The sequence below is a fragment of the Caretta caretta genome, chromosome 1 (genome assembly GCF_965140235.1).
Source record: "Caretta caretta isolate rCarCar2 chromosome 1, rCarCar1.hap1, whole genome shotgun sequence".
Classification (NCBI taxonomy): domain Eukaryota; kingdom Metazoa; phylum Chordata; order Testudines; family Cheloniidae; genus Caretta; species Caretta caretta.
The window spans coordinates 81,812,681-81,832,071 of record NC_134206.1 but is presented as its reverse complement, the minus strand read 5'-3'; the positions used below and the strand labels follow the sequence as shown (position 1 = coordinate 81,832,071).

At 41.9% G+C, this 19,391-nt stretch overlaps 1 protein-coding gene across 15 annotated transcripts in view; it reads left to right on the top strand.

Moving 5' to 3' along the window:
- Positions 1–19,391, top strand: part of MYCBP2 (MYC binding protein 2) — a 420,373-nt gene that overhangs the window by 15,572 nt on the left and 385,410 nt on the right. For all 15 annotated transcript variants that reach the window (XM_048852688.2, XM_048852718.2, XM_075129126.1 and 12 more), the window contains exons 2-3: positions 6,007–6,082; positions 18,111–18,326. In XM_048852688.2, the coding sequence (XP_048708645.1) occupies positions 6,007–6,082; positions 18,111–18,326 (292 nt within the window). The remainder of the gene's footprint in view (positions 1–6,006; positions 6,083–18,110; positions 18,327–19,391) is intronic.

Sequence of the window (19,391 nt, the reverse complement as noted above, 5' to 3'; positions counted from 1 at the left end):
ACATCAGAAGTGTTTTTTCTTGTATATGGTGTTGGATATGTGATAGGAGAGCAACATCATCTGCAAAGTCCAGGTCTTCAGGGCATGAGAGGTGTCCATTTATTGCCTCTTGGCGTGTCTTCTGTTGTACACTGCATTACCCATTCGATGACAACATTGGAGGATTGCAGACATGAGACACCCCGACGTACTCCTGTTTTGACGTCAAAACTGAGCTCGTGATCAACACTGTATGTAAAGTTGAAATAGAAGCTTTTGATGACGTTGATTATACGGAAAGGAATTCCATATGCCTGCAGAATGCGCTATAGGCTGGTCTTGTGAATGCTATCAAAAGCCTTCTCAAAGTCTATGAAATTTATGTAGAGTTGCCGTTGCCATTCTAAGCGCTGTTTTCTATTACGTGTCGTAGAGTGAAGATCTGGTCTGTGTATATCACCTTTCTGAAAACTGGCTTGCTCTTTTCTGAGAACACAATCAACTGCCTCTGATATATGCTGGACTATGATCTTACACAACACTTTGCGTGGCACAGATAAAAGTGTGATACTATGCCAGTTATTACAATCACCGAGAGTTCCTTTCTTTGGTATCTTTGCTATAACCTCATTGGTCCACTCATTTGGCACTTTTTCCCTTTCCCAGACTGATATAAATAGAGGGGCCAGGATTCTGCATTCAAGTTATCCTTGCTAGGAGCTTTCCCATTTTTTAAGGATTTGATAGGTTGAATGATCTCTTCCTTAGTTGCGGTGTCTGTGCTGATATCAAGATCATCTTCTGCCTCCTGGATGTTTGCTTCCTTTAGGTGGCTCCCTGTTCAGCAATTCTTTGAAATGCTCTTTCCAGCGTATTTCTTGTTCTTTTTCAGTTGTTAGTAGGTGTCCTTGTTTGTTCGTGATGATTGTTTGTTGGTGTCTGCTTTTACCACTGATAAGCCGCATCATTTTGTATATGGTTCCTTGTTCACCACAAGCAGCTGCATTCTCTGCTTGTGTTGCCAGATTATCAATATAATGCCGTTTGTCCGCTCCTACAAGACGTTTGACCTCCCGGTGTGCCTTGCTATACTGCTCGTGATATTTGTCCTTTAGCTTCTGGGATTTTGTCTAAAACTTTTTTTCTTCAGGGCTCGTTTGGTTTCTGTGGTGTTCCATATGTTGGGTGTAATCCTCTTCTTCCTGTAGCCTAGACAGGCTTCACTGCTCTGTTTATAAATTGATGTTACTTTGTCCCACTTCTTGTTGATCTCCTCATCTGCATTACCCTCCCCTTCATCAAGGTCTGCAAGTGCTTGAAACTTGTTCTTTAACTTCAGAACGAAGGCTTTTCTGTATTTCTGCTGTCAACCTTCCATTAACACCCAGCCTACTCACAGAGGACTCAGAAAATATTCTTTACCCCAACCCGAATGCTCTGTGACTCAAGGCTTGGTGCCTGATTGCCTGTTGGGGATAGAACTCTCTTTTTACAGAGATTCAAGAGGTTCTGTTGAATAGTAGAAAAGAATCCGCTAGAGAAAACTTACGGCAGAAATGGAAGAGATTTTACCTTTAGTGTACCCTACAATACTTGTCTCCTACTGACTCTCACCTCTCAGAAATCCTGGAGTACCTTGTTGATTTGAAGAATACAGGCCTTTCTCTGAGCTCTGTTAAAGTTCATCTAGTGGCCGTCATGATGTTCAGTGCTCCAGTGGAGGGGTTTTGGTGTGATCATCCTGCAACTTCTGGGTTCATCAAAGGGCTATTAACCTGTTTCCACATGTCAGGGATCCCCCATCCTGGGATTTGGACTTCGTCATTAACTCTGATGCAACCTCCCTTTGAACTGCTGGCCATGTATTCGCTCTTATGCCCTAGTCAGGAAGACCGCTTTCTTGTTGACAGTCACCTCTGCTTGGAAAGTTGATGAGTTAGGGGCTTTGATGGCTACACTCTTTTCTTTAAAGACAAGGTACTCCTCTGGCCATATCAATGGTTCTGATCTGAGGTCATCTTGGATTTTTGTATCAATCAGGCTAGTCATCTCCCAGTTTTTCACCATAAACATCATTAGACTAGGGATGATGACATCCTTCTCACCTTGGATGTTAGAAGGCTGTTGTCCTTCTGTTTAGACAGGACTAAACCCTTTCAAGCCCCTCTTTCATTTTTGTTTCTGTCACAGATAGAGTTACAGGAGCACTGGTGCCCCCAGAGACTTTCTCCTCTGATACAAAGCTGCTAGTATTCCATTCCCTTCTAAGTTCATTCCATCAGATTGCAGGCCACTTCTGTTACCCTACTAAAGAACATTCCTATTTTCAGAAATCTGCAAAGCTTCCACATGGGTCTCCATCCACACATTTCTCAAAGCACTCTGCTCTAGTGCATGCATCTTGCATAGATGCTGTGTTTGGGACTGCCATCTTCCAATCAGTTTTAGATCCTTCTCCAAAGCACCCACCACCTCTGAGTACTACTTGAGAATCACCTGAAGTGGAGCATACACAGGGACATTAAGTGAAGAAGGAAAGTTTATTTAACTTATACAGTGACTGGAGTTCTTCTTAATGTTTGTCCATATGAGTGCTCTACTCCCTGTCCTCCATCCCTTCTGCTTTGGAGTTGGGTTTCCATGGAACTTCTACAGTAGAGAAGTAACTGAGAACTGTTTGTCCATTACAACCCTATGTACCCCTAGTATGGGGCGCAAGGATAGGCGTTTTAGCACTTGATCCACTCAGAATAGGGTGAGAGATGTAGCCTGGAACTGTAACTTTTCCATAATGTGAATTTTCTCCAGCTTGTCCTAACTCCACCCCTCATTCCTCATGGAGAGGACTCTGCAGGGTCTGGAGATGGATGGTCCTTTTGAAGACTCTGAAGTTCCCTTTCTGTTTGACAATAGGAGTTCCATATGTGCAGGATTCTTCCATGCACAAATCAGGAGGGAGATGATTGGGACCATTGTTGGTTGATTCGATAACCATTTAAAATAGCATTACTTGCATGATTTAAATATTCATTTGAATGAGGTGAGCCTCATCTAATTTTAATAATAATTGTGCCATGAACTGAAATAAGATGGAATAGGGATGTTCAGCAGGCTTTGTTTTTCTTTAATTGCAGCCATTTTAGATGACGTTCTAATTTTCTTTCTTTTCTTGTGTGAACAGTGTTTCTAAGCCCTACGTGCCCATTTTAAAGAGACAATAGTTAATTTGACTAGCTTTGCACATTTATGGTGCAATATTGTTGCTATCAAAACAAATGAGAAAACTACTGTAAGCATCAATGTGAGCAGGCGTCTGTCCTTATTACCTAAAGAGCTGGATGCAACAATTGAGCCAGTTTTAATGAGAATTGAATTTGTATATTGAGTTTGGAAGAGAAGCTGATGGAACAGCCAATTATGATTGTATATGGAATTAGGAAATAGATTCACTAGCAGTAACTATCATTGTAATCAACGCTTAAACAAATTCACCACTTTACTAGCCTGAGCATACCTGGGGGTCACTGCCAGCAAGATCCATTGAAGTACCTTGATAAGGAGTTTCTTCTCATCCTAGCATCGAGCCAACAGCTGGGAACGTGAAGGTGGTGGAATTTTTAGTGGTTTCACTGGACCCTCCTTGGGGCTGCATATTTGGTATTTGTTCTGGCTAGAGGGTGTGCTACAAATTTTAGATGGCAACAACTTCTAATTGCTGGAAGAGAGAATATTCTCCTCTCTCTTTCTAGAGTTTGGCCGTTGTGAGCGGAGAGTGTAGTACGCAAAGGGTAGTTTCCAAGAAAGTGTGCTTCACAGCCTCATTCTTAATAAGGTATTTAGTGCATCCTGATAAATGATCTCATCTTTGTTTTGTTGCCCATAGGGGAATCTTTTAATTATATATGAGTTCAGGATCCTTTAGCTTAATTATTCAACAATCCTGTGCTCTAAATTGGGGGGCTTTTTGTTAACAAAGAGCAGCATGAAAGAATGTTACATTGAGTATTGTAAGTGCCTAAGGACCTATTGCGTTAGGCAATGTACAGACACAGAAATAGATGGCACCTGCCCGAAGGAGCTTACAGTCTTAATAGACCAGACACACACACAGTGAACTGTGTGATGGCAGTAAATTTCATGTTAGTTTCATAACTTATTTTCTGGTAGGGAGTGGGGATGTTGAAAATGAATGGTGAATGAGACATGGCAGAGGGGGATGTGTAAAACAGACTGAGGGATGGAGAGGGTTGGAACAAACTGAGAGTCAGCGCAGGCCTGAAAAAGTGCAGTCAAAACTGTAGAAAATGCTCTGCATGTCCTAAAGTCCTTGTTTTCACAGTTTCTGTAGCTCTTCCTACCAGTTGGCGTCTCTGGATGGTTTCTCCCAGCAGTTTTCCCCCCAAGGCCACATGGAGTGTGTGTGGCACCAGCCCAATATTTTAGCTCTAGTATCCCCAGAGTAATGATGTCTATTACATCTATTACAACCCTACGGGTTCTGGGACCAAGGAATGGTGGGGGGAGGTTTGGCTCTGCCTGGGCCCCATTTTATTCTCTCTCCTCAGTGCAGCAGTCTCTGCTTTAGCTACTTCTGTAGTTTCTCCTACCAGCTGGAGTCTAGTGCTGGTCATGTATTTTCAGAGCCATCTTTCCTGTATGGAGGATTTGGATCTGACTTAAGGTAAATATTTTACTAAAAATGTACACATTTTATCATGACAGAAGTACAGAATGGCTGTGTCTGTACTGAGAATTTTTTGCAATTCTTTCTGCCATTTGTCCTGCACAGTGCATCACCATCAGGGCTAACAATGATGAAAATGCTAGTATAGAGAGTGAACAGATATTTTTCTTGAGGTGACATCTAAACCTACTTAGAAAGGGGAGAGAAGAGGCCATTGGTCCGGGAGCTCTGAGAATCTCACTAGATTCAGTGGAATAGTGAAGTATAACTTAAGTATCATTGATGCATTCTTTGCACCTTTAGCTATAGCAGGTGCTGATTGCTTTGGGAAGGTATCCATAAGTAAGGCTACGTTTTAGTCATGGGTATTTTTACTACAAGTCATGGGCAGGTCACAGGCAATATACAAAAAGTCACAGTCCGTGACCTGACTGCGACTTGTACTATACCCCTGATTAAATCTTGCGAGTGCTCGTTTGGGGCGGAGGGGAGGGGGCACACAGGTGGTGGGGGGAGGATGGCCTGAGGAGGCAGGTGCTTGGGGGGCGCCGTGGGTGCTGGGAGGCGCCACGGATGCTGGGGGAGTGCCGGGGGAGGGGGGGCAGGTACTGGGAGGGGTGGTCCGGGGGGTGCCAAGAGTGCTGGAGGAGCAGTCAGGGGGAGGAGGGGCATTGCGGGTGCGAGCAGCCTGGGACCCCCACTGGTGCTGGGGGGAGTTGGCAGGACTGGTAGGCGACCTACCTGGCTTCTAGGAAGTCATGACATGTCCCTCCCTAAGTTCCTAGCTCCACGTGCTGCCAGCTCCGCAGCTCCTGTTGGCCGGGAACTGTGGCCAATGGGAGCTGCGCAGGCAGTACTTGTGGGCAGAGGCAGCGAATGGAGCTAAGAGCTGAGGGAGGGACATTTTGCTGCTTCCAGGGAGCCCTCCCAAGGTAAACGCTGCCCAGACCCCTCATCCCCTCCTGCGCCCCAACTTCCAGCCCTGAGTCCCCTCCCACACCCAAACTCCTCCTGTTGCTCTTGGGAGGGCAGGCAGTGGCCCATGACTGTCCCAGCTGCGGCCGGTGTGTCTGGCCCAAGGGCTCCCTGAACTGCTGGGGCAGCGCCGGAACCAGCTGCACAAGTCACGGAGATCCTGGAAAGTCATGGAAACTTGACAAACTCTCAGCTTTACCCATAAGGCTCTTGGAACATTCATAGTTTGACCCCAGCAAACTCCTTCCAGGTGCTGCTGCTGTTTCCTGTGGGGGTGTGGTGATAGAGGCAACAGGGCCAAGTATCTACTAAAACATTTTTCCAGTTAAAATTTAATTTTTAGTCTCATGAATGTTTCACTTTTTCAGGAGTAAGAAAATCTTAAGCAAGAAAAAACTGAAAAGGAAACAGAAGACTAAATTGAAAGTGAAAACACGCAACAAGGTAAATGATGTGGATCCATATGTTCAATTTCAAATAGACCAAATATCTTTGCATTAGCCAAAATAATTTCAGATGAGGGACAGATAAAGAAAAGAATGTTAACCAACACAGTTATTTGTCGTCTTTTTGAAGAAATAAAAACAATAGTGTTTGTATCCAGAGTGTACAATATGACTTTGGCTGCAAGCTTAGAGTTCTGCAATTGTTTGGTTCAGTGCATAATTTTATCAAAATTTATTTAGTAGTTATAGTTTCAGTGTGAAATAACAGTAAATATTTTTGGAGAAATAGTTTATAAATTCGATTTCTTTCATACTTAGTTAAATAATCTGTTAAGTCATAAAGCTTGAAAATTTTACTGTATACATAACAGGACAACATTATTGTGTGAGGAGAGCTTTCCCCACATTTGCTGCTGGGAAGACAAGGCCCCCAAGCGTCTAATCAATTTGAAACCTATGCCTCAGCTGTTAGGAGAGGCAGAATTTCAACACTTTGCCCTATCTCCTTCTGTGGGAATTGGAGTTTGGTATAGACTCTTACCGCTTTCTCTCCCCGGTTGTTCACCAGTGATTGCCTCATGCTATCTTGAACAGCACATTAAGCTTTATAACACCATTTTATGCCGTTATCTCCATTTAGCTCTAAGCAGCACTAAATATGAGAAGATATTTGTAAATTTTACTCTGCTGCATTGGAAAGCTACTGTTTGACCATTAGAGACTGAGGATAGGGTAAAGCAGAGGATTGTCTAGTTATATAGTAAAGAGACAAGGTGGGTGAGGTTATATCTTTATTGGACCACCTTCCGTTGGTGAAAGAGACAAGCTTTTGAGCTCTTCAGACTTGAAGCTCTATGGAGTTTGAAACCTTGTCTTTTCACCAACCAAATTGGTCCAATAAAAAATATTACCTCTCCCACCTGGTCACTCTCATATTTGGGGACCAACATGGCTACAACAACAGTGCAAACAACAATAGTTATATATTACAAAATATTAATCAAATTTTTAAAAAATTCAAAAACAAAAGGATTTGATGTATATTTTTAGTTTTATCTTTACTTATACCAAAACATTTAGTATTTAAATTAATATGATTAATTGAACATTGTTTTTGCTGAAATTTGCTCTTTCTAAAGAAGTTTTAAACTGTTCTGTATTCATGTGGACATGGAACTGGATCCCTTTGATTAACAAAAAATGGCTCAAATCAGGTAATGCAGATAGCACAGCAAAAAAACAGCAGTTAGAACTACTGTATTTTCTACTCTGAAAGGCAACAGAATACCCCTGTAATGAACAGTTTACTACACGTCAATTCTCTACCTTGTCCTTGTCTACCAAGCCTACTGTGGGTACTCAGACTCCAGAAAGATGGGTTTGGAAGGACAAAACCAGAACAGTTTCTCTAGCTCAGAGCTCAGTCTTGTCTCCTTGGATACTTACCATACTATTATGCTTAACTCAGCCTGGGGCTAATCTTCAGGACTGTTTCCTCCAGCAAATAGTTAGTTTACTCATATAAACTTAGTTAATTTCTAAACTATTTTCAGTTGTTTGGTAATTAGAGGATAGCTTTTGCCTTCTTTCAGTTACCTTAGGAGAACTCCTCCATTATCAGATTGGCTTCCAAGATAAAAGACAAAACTAAGAAGTCTAAGTAGCACTACAGGATGTATTTGGTCTGTGAACATTTCTCAATCTCTCAAGAGCAGTTTGTGCTTTCTTTAAGTAGGACATCTCTTCAGCTCTGTACCTTACTTCCAGCAACAGACCAAGGCAGCCTTTTACTCCCTTGATGGTGGTTCAGCGAGGTCACTGTCAAACAGGAGGATGAATCTCAGACCTCTGCACTCCACTAAGCTGACAATAAAGCAGATTCCTTGGGCCCCTTTCTTGCTTCCATTACATTCAGTGGAAAGGCTTGGTACTTGAGGAAGTCATAGGTCATCTTGAAGGCTGTAGCTGCTTCTAATCCACTAGTACAGACTCTGCTCTAATTGACCCTCACAGTCTGCATCTGCCACCTAAGTGATTTGGTTTCCAATATTTTTTTGTCCGTGTTTACAATAATTTTCATGTGAAGTGTTAAGCTGGCTTTATTTGTCTTTGAGGCGGCAAAAGTTTTGTTCCTATGCCTCATTCCACTTCTTGTAATAAGGTACACAGATCCTTGATACTGGGGTCTCTCTAATATGCAGCCTTGGAGGCAGACAGGACTTAGTCAGTGGTATAAGAGGTCTGATTCCACATCTGAGAAGTCTACCAGTTTTGTGTTTGCCTCTGCAGCTTGAGGAAGTCATGACATCAGGTCATTGCTTCAGAGCACATTGAAAACAAAAAAAAACGCAAAAAATTTTAACCCTCCCCCTCCCCCTTTAGTTGGCTTTAAATCTCCTGGCTCTCAGAATCTGTTTATTGGGACTCTCCATGTACTCCACTGCTGCTCCACATAGTTACTGGGATTCTCCATGTACTCCACTGCTTATTCATGCAGAGTGCAGCATGTCAGACTACTAAGAAAGGAAACGCAAGATGCTGCTGATTGAGTACCTGGATGGAGACCTGCACTTGTTTCTGTGCAGACTCAGGCTAGAGCAGAGGTTCCTGCTGTATCCCCTTCCTTGAGCAGTGGTGCTCACAAGAAGCAATGGGAGAGTCCCATGAAGAAAATCTTCTGGGCTGGGTGCGGGTAGTAGGCCTCTTTTCCCTACACTCTGTGTAGGTTAAAGTGCAAAAAGTTTCCCACATAGCCATCAGACTCTTCTCTTGCAGTTCTGATGGAGCAACTGTCCATCTCCCCACTTCTGCTGCTGCAATGGTGGGATGACACTGATAGAGACCCAGAAGAGAGAACAAGGAGAGCCTGCTAAATGGTCCCTCAGGCCTAATCCCTTCTCCCATTCTGTAGCCTTTCCACCACCCAGTGACTCAGAGCTACTTTGTTTAAGTGATAGGTTTCAGAGTAGCAGTCGTGTTAGTCTGTATCCGCAAAAAGACCAGGAATACTTGTGGCACCTTAGAGACTAACAAATTTATTTGAGCATAAGCTTTCGTGGGCTACAGCCCACTTCATTGGATGCATGTAGAGGAAAATACAGTAGGATGATTTTATATACACAGAGAACATGAAACAATGTATGTTCTTCACTGTCCAGCCCTTTCCTGGGCAGTTCAAATATTAGAGGTCCATTGCCCCTGTAAGGGATCAAATATGCAACAGGAATATGCTATTTTAACTGGAGCTAACCAAACAGCTCAGTTTAACTGCAGCACTGGGTTAGTTTTGATTAAAGAATGAAACAAAGTTATTGAACTACAAAGAAGTAGATTTTAAGTGAGTACATGTATAATGTATTAAAGTCAGCAATGGTTACAAGAGTGATACAGAATAAACACTTACTAGAAACTAAAACTTCGCAAACTAGACTTGTTTCAAAATAAGATCCTTATTACATGTTCCCAGCAACATAGCTGACTGAATTTTCAAGTTGGGATCTGCCTCCAAAGGGCTGGTTCATTTGTCATCTTAGGTGAAATAGCGAGAGGAGTGTCTGATGTGTTTTTGCCCCTCACTTCTATGGTCCAGACTCCCTTGAAGTGGATTTTCTGAGGATTACATCTCAAAGCAGATTATTCAAACAAGAAAGAAGGTTTATCCTGTGCTCGCTCTTCTCCCCTCTGTATGCTGAAATGCAGATTTGCCTGGTCTCCCTCTTGCTGTCTCAAGGATCCTGTTTACTACTTATATGTAAATTGAAGGAAACGCACATTACTTCGTTTATGATACACTTGCTTAACCATTCCTACCTAATCAGGGCTATGTGAGTTTGAGCATGCAGGGGAAATTCGTAACTTTACATATAATGTTGCAGCATACATTTCACCATGATATTATTGACCTGCGAGTTATTAGTTTTCAGGTGATACACTCACAAGCCATATTTTGTACAAAGATTATTGTACAAAGTAGTGTGTAAGATGTGAATACATGGGTGTATTCAGTCACAAAGGTTTTCCACTCTCCAGGGAGCTTGTAAATTGATCTCCACCTGAGGAGGATGGTTACAGGAAACATTTTTTTTAAAAGAGGGATGTGGGAGGTCTCAGTGCTCAGACTCCTAATCACGCCAACAAGAAGCAGAAACCTGCTCTGGACCGATCTGCCTGAGATGGATAGAAAAGGGAGGAGTAAGACCAGCTGACAAAGAGCATGGGAAGAAAAAAGACCCCCTCATCCACATTGTCTTCTGAGGAATCTGTGGATGCCTCAGGGAGGTGCTCTAAGAGACACAAAGCGGAATCTGCTTCCCACAAAGATTAATTTTCATACTCTTCTTGGGAGAGGGTCACCTCTTAGATTCTGTTCTATAGATCATAAAGAGGAGGTGGTTCAGGACAAACTTCTTCCCACTGATTATTTTATCACTATACTTAAAAAGACAGTATCTATATTGGGTTTGCTTCTACAGGAAATCCCTATAAGAGAGGAAGAGGAAAGCCAGTCTAATAGAGAAAGTGAGACCACTAAGCAATATAACCTTTCTGGTTCCAGACTAGAACAATATAGCTATGTAAATCCTCCCGGTTGAAAAAAATTATCAAAGAGGAAAGGGAGATTACATGCAAGACCAAAATGCATAGCGGCGTTGCCAAATAGTGCTACAATGTGCCCCAATCCAAAATCAAATATGGTCTCCTTTCCTTATGTTGATGCTCTTTTCCTTCTAGTCCAACACAATCAGTCTTTCAGATGGGGATCTATTGCCAAAGGATCTCACAGATTAGGAGAATAGAATCAGACAAGAAAAATTTTGAGGCCTTGCCTGCTACCTCAGTTTGTTTTGCAAAGGAATTCTGGCATGGATTGACAATCTGAAATACCTCTGAAGCATAGAAAGGCTTTTAAACTAGTTGCATCTCTGAAAAAAGATGTCTTTAGAAGCAGACTTCATATTTGACACCTCCCTTGTTGCCCTCTGGTACTCAGCTAGAGCAAAGATGTGATACAGTAACTCCTCACTTAAGGTTGTAGTTATGTTCCTGAAAAATGTGACTTTAAGCGAAACAATGTTAAGTGAATCCAATTTCCCCATAAGAATTAATGTAAATAAGAGAGGTTAAGTTCCAGGGAAATTTTTTTCACCAGACAAAAGACTAATATATATTAATATGACACACACACACACGCAGTATAAGTTTTAAACAATTTAATACTGGTACACAGCGATGATGATTGTGAAGCTTGGTTGAGGTGGTGAAGTCAGAGGGTGGGATATTTCCCAGGGAATGCCTTACTGTTAAATGATGAACTAGCAATGGGCTGAGCCCTCAAAGGTTAACTCGTTGTTAATGTAGCCTCACACGCTACAAGGCAGCACGAATGGAGGGAGGGGAGACAGCATGGCAGACAGAGACACACACCGTGTGTGTGAGAAAGAGATGCGCATTTCCCCTTTAAATACGCTGACCCCACTCTTAAGTACACTGCCTTGTTAAGTAGATCAGCAAGCTGAGACTGCAGCTACTGCCAGGAAGCTCCCTCCCTCCTGAGCCCTGTCCTGTGTCCCTCCTGCTCTATGGAAGATGGGGTAAGCGGGGTGCAGGAGCAGAGGGGAGGGTGACACCCTGACATTAGCCCCTCTTTTCCCCCCTCCTGCCGGCACAGCAAGCAGGAGGCTCGGGGAGCAGCTCCAAGGTAGAGGGCAGGAGCAGCACATGACAGTGTGGGGAGGGACAGCTGAACTGCTGGCAATTGATGGCCTGCTGGGCAGCTGCTGCACAGGGAACTTAGGGGAGTGGGGAGCTGATATGGGGGCTGCCGGTACACCCTGGTTCCAAGCCCCCATCAGCTAGCTCCAGTGGGCTGCTCTTCCTGCAAGCAATGGACAAAGCAGGCGGCTGCCAAACAAAGTTATAAGGGAGCATTGCACAACTTTAAATGAGCATGTTCCCTAATTGTTCAGCAACGAAACAACGTTAATCAGGACGACTTTAAGTGAGGAGTTACTGTTGTATGCTGATCCATGTGGCCCTGGGAGTGAAAGAGAGATCCACAGATTTACTGCTCTCAACCACTTCAAAATACTATGACGGGAAGCTGTTTGGCAAACATATGGGTAAGCTGGTAGTGGACTTCTTGGAAAGATCAAGTTCCTAACAAGCAGGATAGGAGCGACTACAGGTCTTACTCCATATCAAGGTAGTCCTTTTACATTGGCCAATATAGAAAATCCCACTGGAAACACTTAAGAGGAAAATGAAACAGATCCAGCGGAGCATGTGGTGGCAGAGGTGAGTTCTTTGGTTCAACCTCAGATTCCTCAAAACAAACTGCATCTCTAGCAGACACCCCAGTGTAGAGAGGGGCCCCAGATTAGTAGTTGGTGGCTGCTTCAGTTTGTAGTGTTCTGGCAAGTGGTGACCCTTGACAAACGGATTTTGGAAACAGTGCAAAGGGGATAGTCTTTTGGATTTTTTTCAAATTGAGACAAATTTATCCCATTTCCCTTGCTAAAGGAAGGGAAAAGATGAGACACACAATGGCCATCGTTCATCTCCTCTGAATGGGAGGAATAGAATCTGTTCATCCTCCAGAGAGGAACCAGTGCATTCACTCCATTTTCTTATTTCCAAGACTCTTTCTCCCCTTCCCCCCCCCCCCACAAAAAAAAAAAAGTCAAAGGCTGCAAGGCAGTTCTCAGTCTGAAGGTATCTCAAAAGGTTCAGGGAAGAAAAACAAAAGTCAAGATGAAACCTTAAATCCACACTAACCGCCATCAACGAAGATACTCTAGGCCAGGGCATCCTTCAGATCTAGTCATGTCAACTTCCATGTCCCAATTTGGCTGTCTAACAGATGCTTCTTGTGGTTTGCTCTTAGAGAACAGCACCACCAGTACAGGTCTCTTATCTTTTGGTTTAGCAACAGCCATGCAAATATTTATGAAAATGCCAGTAGTGTTAATACTAGGAATGGGATTCTTGCCTATTCTTTCCTGGATGACCTCCTTTTTCTAGCCTTATCCAGAGTCAGAGCTATAGCCGGCACCAGTCAGGATGCTTCAGTACCATGGCTCTGTGATTACATTTGGAGAATAATCATTTTTAACACCTTTGCAGTGGATTTCCCACCTCAGAGAGGAGAATAGATGCCGTTCTCCAGAAAGTTTTCATATCACAGGAAAAACCGGAGAAACTGAGGAATCTTATCAAAACTGGTCAGCCCCTCTTGGGTAGTATCCACTCACACACTGTCTATTCTGAGATCAGTAGTCTCTTGTGTGGATAATCTCTAGTGGACCCATGCTTATGTGAGGATGCTACAGAGCGTCCTCTTGTCCTCCCTCACCAATCTCTTTTCCACCCTTCAGTGAAGGTATATACCCAAGAGGATACTCAGGTCCATCAGATAGTGGGTTTCAAGCAGTTTGAGTCAGGCTTCCTGATAGGCAAACCACTCAGGAAGTTATTGCCACAGATGCCAGTCTGGAAGGATGGGGTGCTCACACCAGGTCAAGGACTTCCTTGGGATCTGCTCTAAATAAGGGAACGAACAAACAATACAAACTGCTTAGTGCTCCCATATTTGGACACTGGTCATGACAGACAAATACCTTGGTAACGTCCTACATCAGTAGGTGAGGGGGAGCAAGGTCCACGCTCTTATAAAAAGAAGGTTACTTGCTAATGACTTTGGCAGATTCTTCTCTGCTTCCTTCACATACAAGGGAAAAATGAATGTTAGAGCTGACTGGCTTAGTTGGGAACAAATAGATCATTCAGAATGGGAACTGTACCCAGATATATTCTGTCTCTTTGTAAAGGACGTTAGTCTCCGATATGTTTGCCTCCCACCTGAATCATGAGGTTCCATTGTACAGGGAAGAAATGATGACTTTTTAAAAAAAAATCAAAGCATAGAAAATTAATTTGTCCTATCTTCCTAGAGGAGCTCCTCATCTTTGCCTTTCAAGGAGAAGTTTTCGAATGTGAAAGTGAAGGGTTATTCTACCAGAATGTTCTGAAAAAATGTTTAAAAAGAAAGAGAAAATTGTCAGTCAGTTTGACATTGAGAATGAGCAAAGTAAAATAAAATATGAAAATTAAGAGAAATGGCACTAAAAAGGGAGGAACGTTACACATATAATGTATTTCTGTTCAGGATCTAAAGAGGAGCTTTAGATTTCCAATGACAATACATTTCCTTAAAGAGAAGACAGGGCTTTGCTTACTCTTGCACAAGTGTTTCAGACATCTTCTTGGATTGACTTTTTGTCAGATTCACAGCCTCAAATGTAATAGTTGGAAGCCAGAGTGTAGCTGGTGTGTTGCAGACCGGCTGCTGGGGTCAGAGTTGCTGGACCAGGCCTATATTACACGAACACTGAGGGTGGGACCCGCATGCTGTTTGTGAGCGGCCCAGAGCTGCAACAGCAAGAGGGCAGGTTTTTCCATCGGATTCACAGTCACTTACCTGACTTTGACCATGCCTGCTCTTGAGCAGTCATGTTCCTTGTTGGTGTAGGATATACTGCTTAACCGTAGAAAGCTGTCTACCAGCAAGTGTTAACTACTATTTGAAATGGACCAGTTTGGTGCCTTGGGTGAGGCAAAAATCTTAGGATCTTAATTTGGTTTCAGCTTCACTTAGGAACTTCCCTTTTGAGCCCTTGTCTGATTGTTCATTGTATTGTTTATCTCTTGAAATGGCTTTCATTATTGCCATAGCCTCAGCCAGAAGAGTGAGCAAGTTAAATGTCTTAATGGCTGAGTCACCATTTATGTCTTTTCAAAAAGTTAAGGTGGTTCTTAGGCCTGATCCCAGGTTTTTGCCAAAAGTGGTGTCTGATTTTCACATGAGACAATTAATTTGCTGGTATTTTTTCCCAGAGCCGTATATTAATAAAGGGGAATCTGTTTTATGTATTTTGGTTGCAAGAATGCTCTTGCATGTTGTTTAGGTTCAGGTGTTTTAGTTTTTGAAAATCATCTAGATTATTTTTGTTTTACCCTGTAACCCACATGATTCTTAGCATATCTTTCCAGACACTAGAAGGATTAAAAATGTATTGTTGAATGTTACACATTAACAAATCCCTGTATCCATGACAGCATGATTACATTCCACTACAGCTATGGTAACTTCTCTTGCTTACCTTAAGCAAGTTCTAGTTACTGAAATTTGCGGGACGACCTGGACCTCTGTACCCACTTTTCTAAGCATTATGCTCTTAACTTGGCTATAGGGGGTAATGCTAGATTTGGTAAAGTGGTGCATCAGTCTCTATTCAACTGGGACTCTGCTTCCTCCTCTGGGTTATTTTCAGCACTGCTTATCAAACAATCCCATGAGTGGGATGTAGAGCCACTTGAAGAAATGGAGGTTACTTACTTGTAACCAGAGTTTTTCAAGATGACTCTGCATAGACACACTTCCACCTGTCTTTTGCTTTGTCTGAGTGCTCTCTTTTTAATCTCTGGGCTGGCAGTGGAGGGATCTGCGGTGGTAAAGGGCACTGCACTCTCTTACATAGCCTTGGAACTTGCAGAGATGCTGAGGGGAGGTATAGGAGAGGGCACAGGAGCTCTTGAACGGTTATTGCTTGGAGAAGTTTTTATTGTTAGGTGCCATTAGGTGGTGCAATACTCATAACTATAAATATACAGAGCCCTCTCGAAGAACTCAAGCTACAAGTAAGTAACCTTCATTTTCAGACCCTGTTGGGCCAGACTGGCTATTAACATTTTTGATAGGTGATTTTTAGCATACCTCATAGACATTGTGATTATCAGGTCTTTAATGAATTCTGTGGTAGCATTTTTTTCACCTATATCTGTTTTTTGGCATCTTTGCCATTGATTATACAGTGATGATGAATATGAGCACCCTTATGTATATAGCTACCAGACATAAAAACATAATGGCAACCAAATCAACATCTCCTTTCAATTTCTCAACAAAACTGCACCCTTAGCCCTCCAGCCCTCTTTGAACTCCTGCACTAAAAGATAGACTTTTATAGTATGCCCTCAAGATCAGTACATTTAGGACAAAGGTGAATAGTGGATTATTCCTAAAATTATTTATCTATATCACAGTAGTGTGTTGGGGCTCCATTTTCTTATGTACTCTACAAACACAATACAAAACACTCCTTGTCCCAAAGAGCTTACAGTCCAGATAGACAAGATGGAGTATGAGGGGAAATAGAGGCACAACAAGGTGAAGGGATCTACCTATGGTCAAACGGGAGATCAGTGGCAGAATTGGGACTAGAACTCAAGTCTCCTGAGTCCCAGCCCATTGGACCACATTGACTCTCCAAATTGAATGGGCTCTCATGGAAAATATTCTGCCATCAGCTCTCTGCTGTACTGATGGGGTTCTAGTTTGAGTACATCCGCAGAATGAGACCGTGTTAGCTCAGTGCAGAAGGACAGATGGGTTGGAATACCTAAGGTTTGAAACCTAAACTATCAATTAAAGAACATAATGCTTAATACTGAAAGTAGGACAGGAGACAATTTCTGAAAGTTGGTCAGCTCATTGTAAAGATGCAGGAAAACAGTCTGTAATACTTAGTCTAGTGCTAAAAGGGTTGACTTCTGAAGTTATGTGAATGTACGTAAGATGACTTGGCCACCTACTTATAAGTAGCGGTGGGTGCTGCAACATATATAGATCAAAGCCTCATGCAATTCTAGTGAGAATGAGTTTAAATACGGAGATGTCAAATTTACCGCACAGTAGCTGTCATTGCAGTAACATTTGGCTTTATGTGGAAGGTGCTCCAAAGAACCTTGATATGTGCCCTACAATTGTTTTGCAGTACAAGGGGAAGCATTGCTTATGAAATAAATTGCTTTTGATTTGTATAATTAAGGCCAGTTTATTCAGCTTTAGGGCTGAAAACTGAGGTGACTATATATTTGGCTTATAAATAATTGCAAACAGTCTCAGAAAGTTTATGTATCGACAAAATATACTTCTGTATATATGTATTAAATTTTTATGCTATTTAATGTCCTGCTTCTATAGAAATTACATTTTTGTTTTGAGTCTGGAGCTTATTTTATTTTGAATGAGACATGACAATCTGGGCAGAACAGATTTGTCTATTTTTTCAAGTATTTTTATTAAAAAAGCAGTTATGCTCTGAAAACTGGCATTATGTGTTTTCATGTTCGCTTCTCAGTGAGTTCCATATCAAATTTGCGAAGCTAGTTGGTAAAATGATGATGGCTTTAACTTCTGGCTTGGCAGTCGCAAACTGAGATCTCAGAATCAGTCTCTGTTCTCTAGGATTTGTTGGAACATAGTTAACATTCTGTTTAGTGTGCGACTCAGGAAAAAAAATTATTTCCCCTGTTTGTATTTGCTCTGCAGCTCTAATGAGTAAGAGGTAGTAAAAATGAACTTTTTCAGAAAATTCTTTGAATACATACATAGGGATCTCATCTGTTTAGAATGAATGTGCCTTTTCTGCAGTCAACTTTCCGACCATAATCACATTTTAGCGTTAACCTAAACCCTGGCACAGAAGAACAAATTTAACATTTCTCTAGGGTTCCCTGCTTGTTTTCATGAGTTGGATTCCCAAATGCATGTCGTTGTATAAATTACATTTAAATATAAAAAGGCAAAAACATGTCTTTCTCAGTTGATTCTGAAATCCTGTCATGTGGTTTTCCTGTTGCTGTATTATGCAGCATATGGTGTCATGTAAAATTTCCTAATTTGAAGACTTGTGTGTTATTTAGGGTTATGATAAAGAAAGATACACATGCTGATGAAAATTGCTTATTACTGTGCATTATGAACGACGTGCTGCTTTTCTCTGCCATATGGAGTTCTGGGCATCCATACTTGAGAAAATAAAATATTAGCCCACTTTATACCATTGTCTGGCTAAAGGGATAGTGAGACTTTGATATTTCTCTTTAGTGAAATTTGAAAAGTTTAATAAACTTTATACATGGAAGAATTAACTTTCAGCCAAAAATAAAATCTTATTGTTTTTCAGACAGAAAACTTGGAGAGTACAATAACCATACCAGATATCAAATTACACAGCAACCCTTCAGCTTTTAATGTTTACTGCAATGTCCGCCATTGTGTTTTGGAGTGGCAAAAAAAAGAATCATCCGTAACTTTGGCTTCAAAGAACACTGTGCAGAGTGGGGATTCAGATAGTGATGAAGAGGAGGAGTCCAAAGAGCCGCCCCTCAAGCTTCCAAAGGCAAGTCACCCTGGATAATTTTTCATGTGTAACTTTATAGTCTACATGGCACATCTTTGACAGTTTTATTCATCAACATAAATTTAACCCTTTCTCAGTTGGGTCCTTTTACTTTATGACAAGTTGTTAGGAACATAGTAATGGTCATACCAGGTCAGACCAGTATCCATCTAGGCAAGTATCTTCTCTGACAGCGGTGGATACTAAATGCTTCAGAGGACTGCAAGAAGCTCTGAGGTGGTCACTGAGCCCTTGTCTACCCTGGGCGGGGGAGATGGATCTATGTTACGCAACTTCAGCTACGTGAATAACGTAGCTGAAGTTGATCTACTTAGATTGACTTACCGTGGTGTCTTCACCGCGGTGAGCCAACTGCTGCCCCCTTCCCCCCGCCCTCCCCCGTGTCGACTCTGCTTGTGCTTCTTGTAGTGCTGGAGTACAGGAGTTGACGGGAGAGTGCTTGGGGGTCGATTTATTGCATCTAGACTAGACTTGATAAATCGATCTCCGCTGTATTGATCGCTGCCCCCCAATCCGGCGAGTAGTGAAGACGTACCCTTAGAAATAAGCTACCCATAGAAGTTTCTTTTTTAACTCCCTCAATTAGAACTTGGCTTATTCTCTGATTTTATGAGTGTTTATATTACTTCCAAATATTTAGTTTTTCAATCCCATCTAATGTAACTGGGTATTTTCATCCTCCCTATAAATATTTTGTCCTTTTTTGAAATCTTGCTTGGCTCTTGGCTGCAATGTTTAGTGGCATTGATTTCCACCAGTTTGTCTGTATGTTAAGATTGTTGACAGAATACTTCAGTAATAATAGCCTTTGGAATTTAATGACTTTAACGATTTTGCTATGAGTGCATGAAAGGATGCTGTTCAGTAGTGGAATATTGGAAAGAAAAGCTGGTGGGAATGGTTAAACTGCATCGTTTTTCTTACATGCATATTTTATTTGCTCATATGTCCGTTTGTCAGTTGCATTTAACTATTGAGTATGCCTTTTGTGAATTCTGTTTTGCCTACCAATTAGTGTTTAATATATGTAATCTATTAATCTTG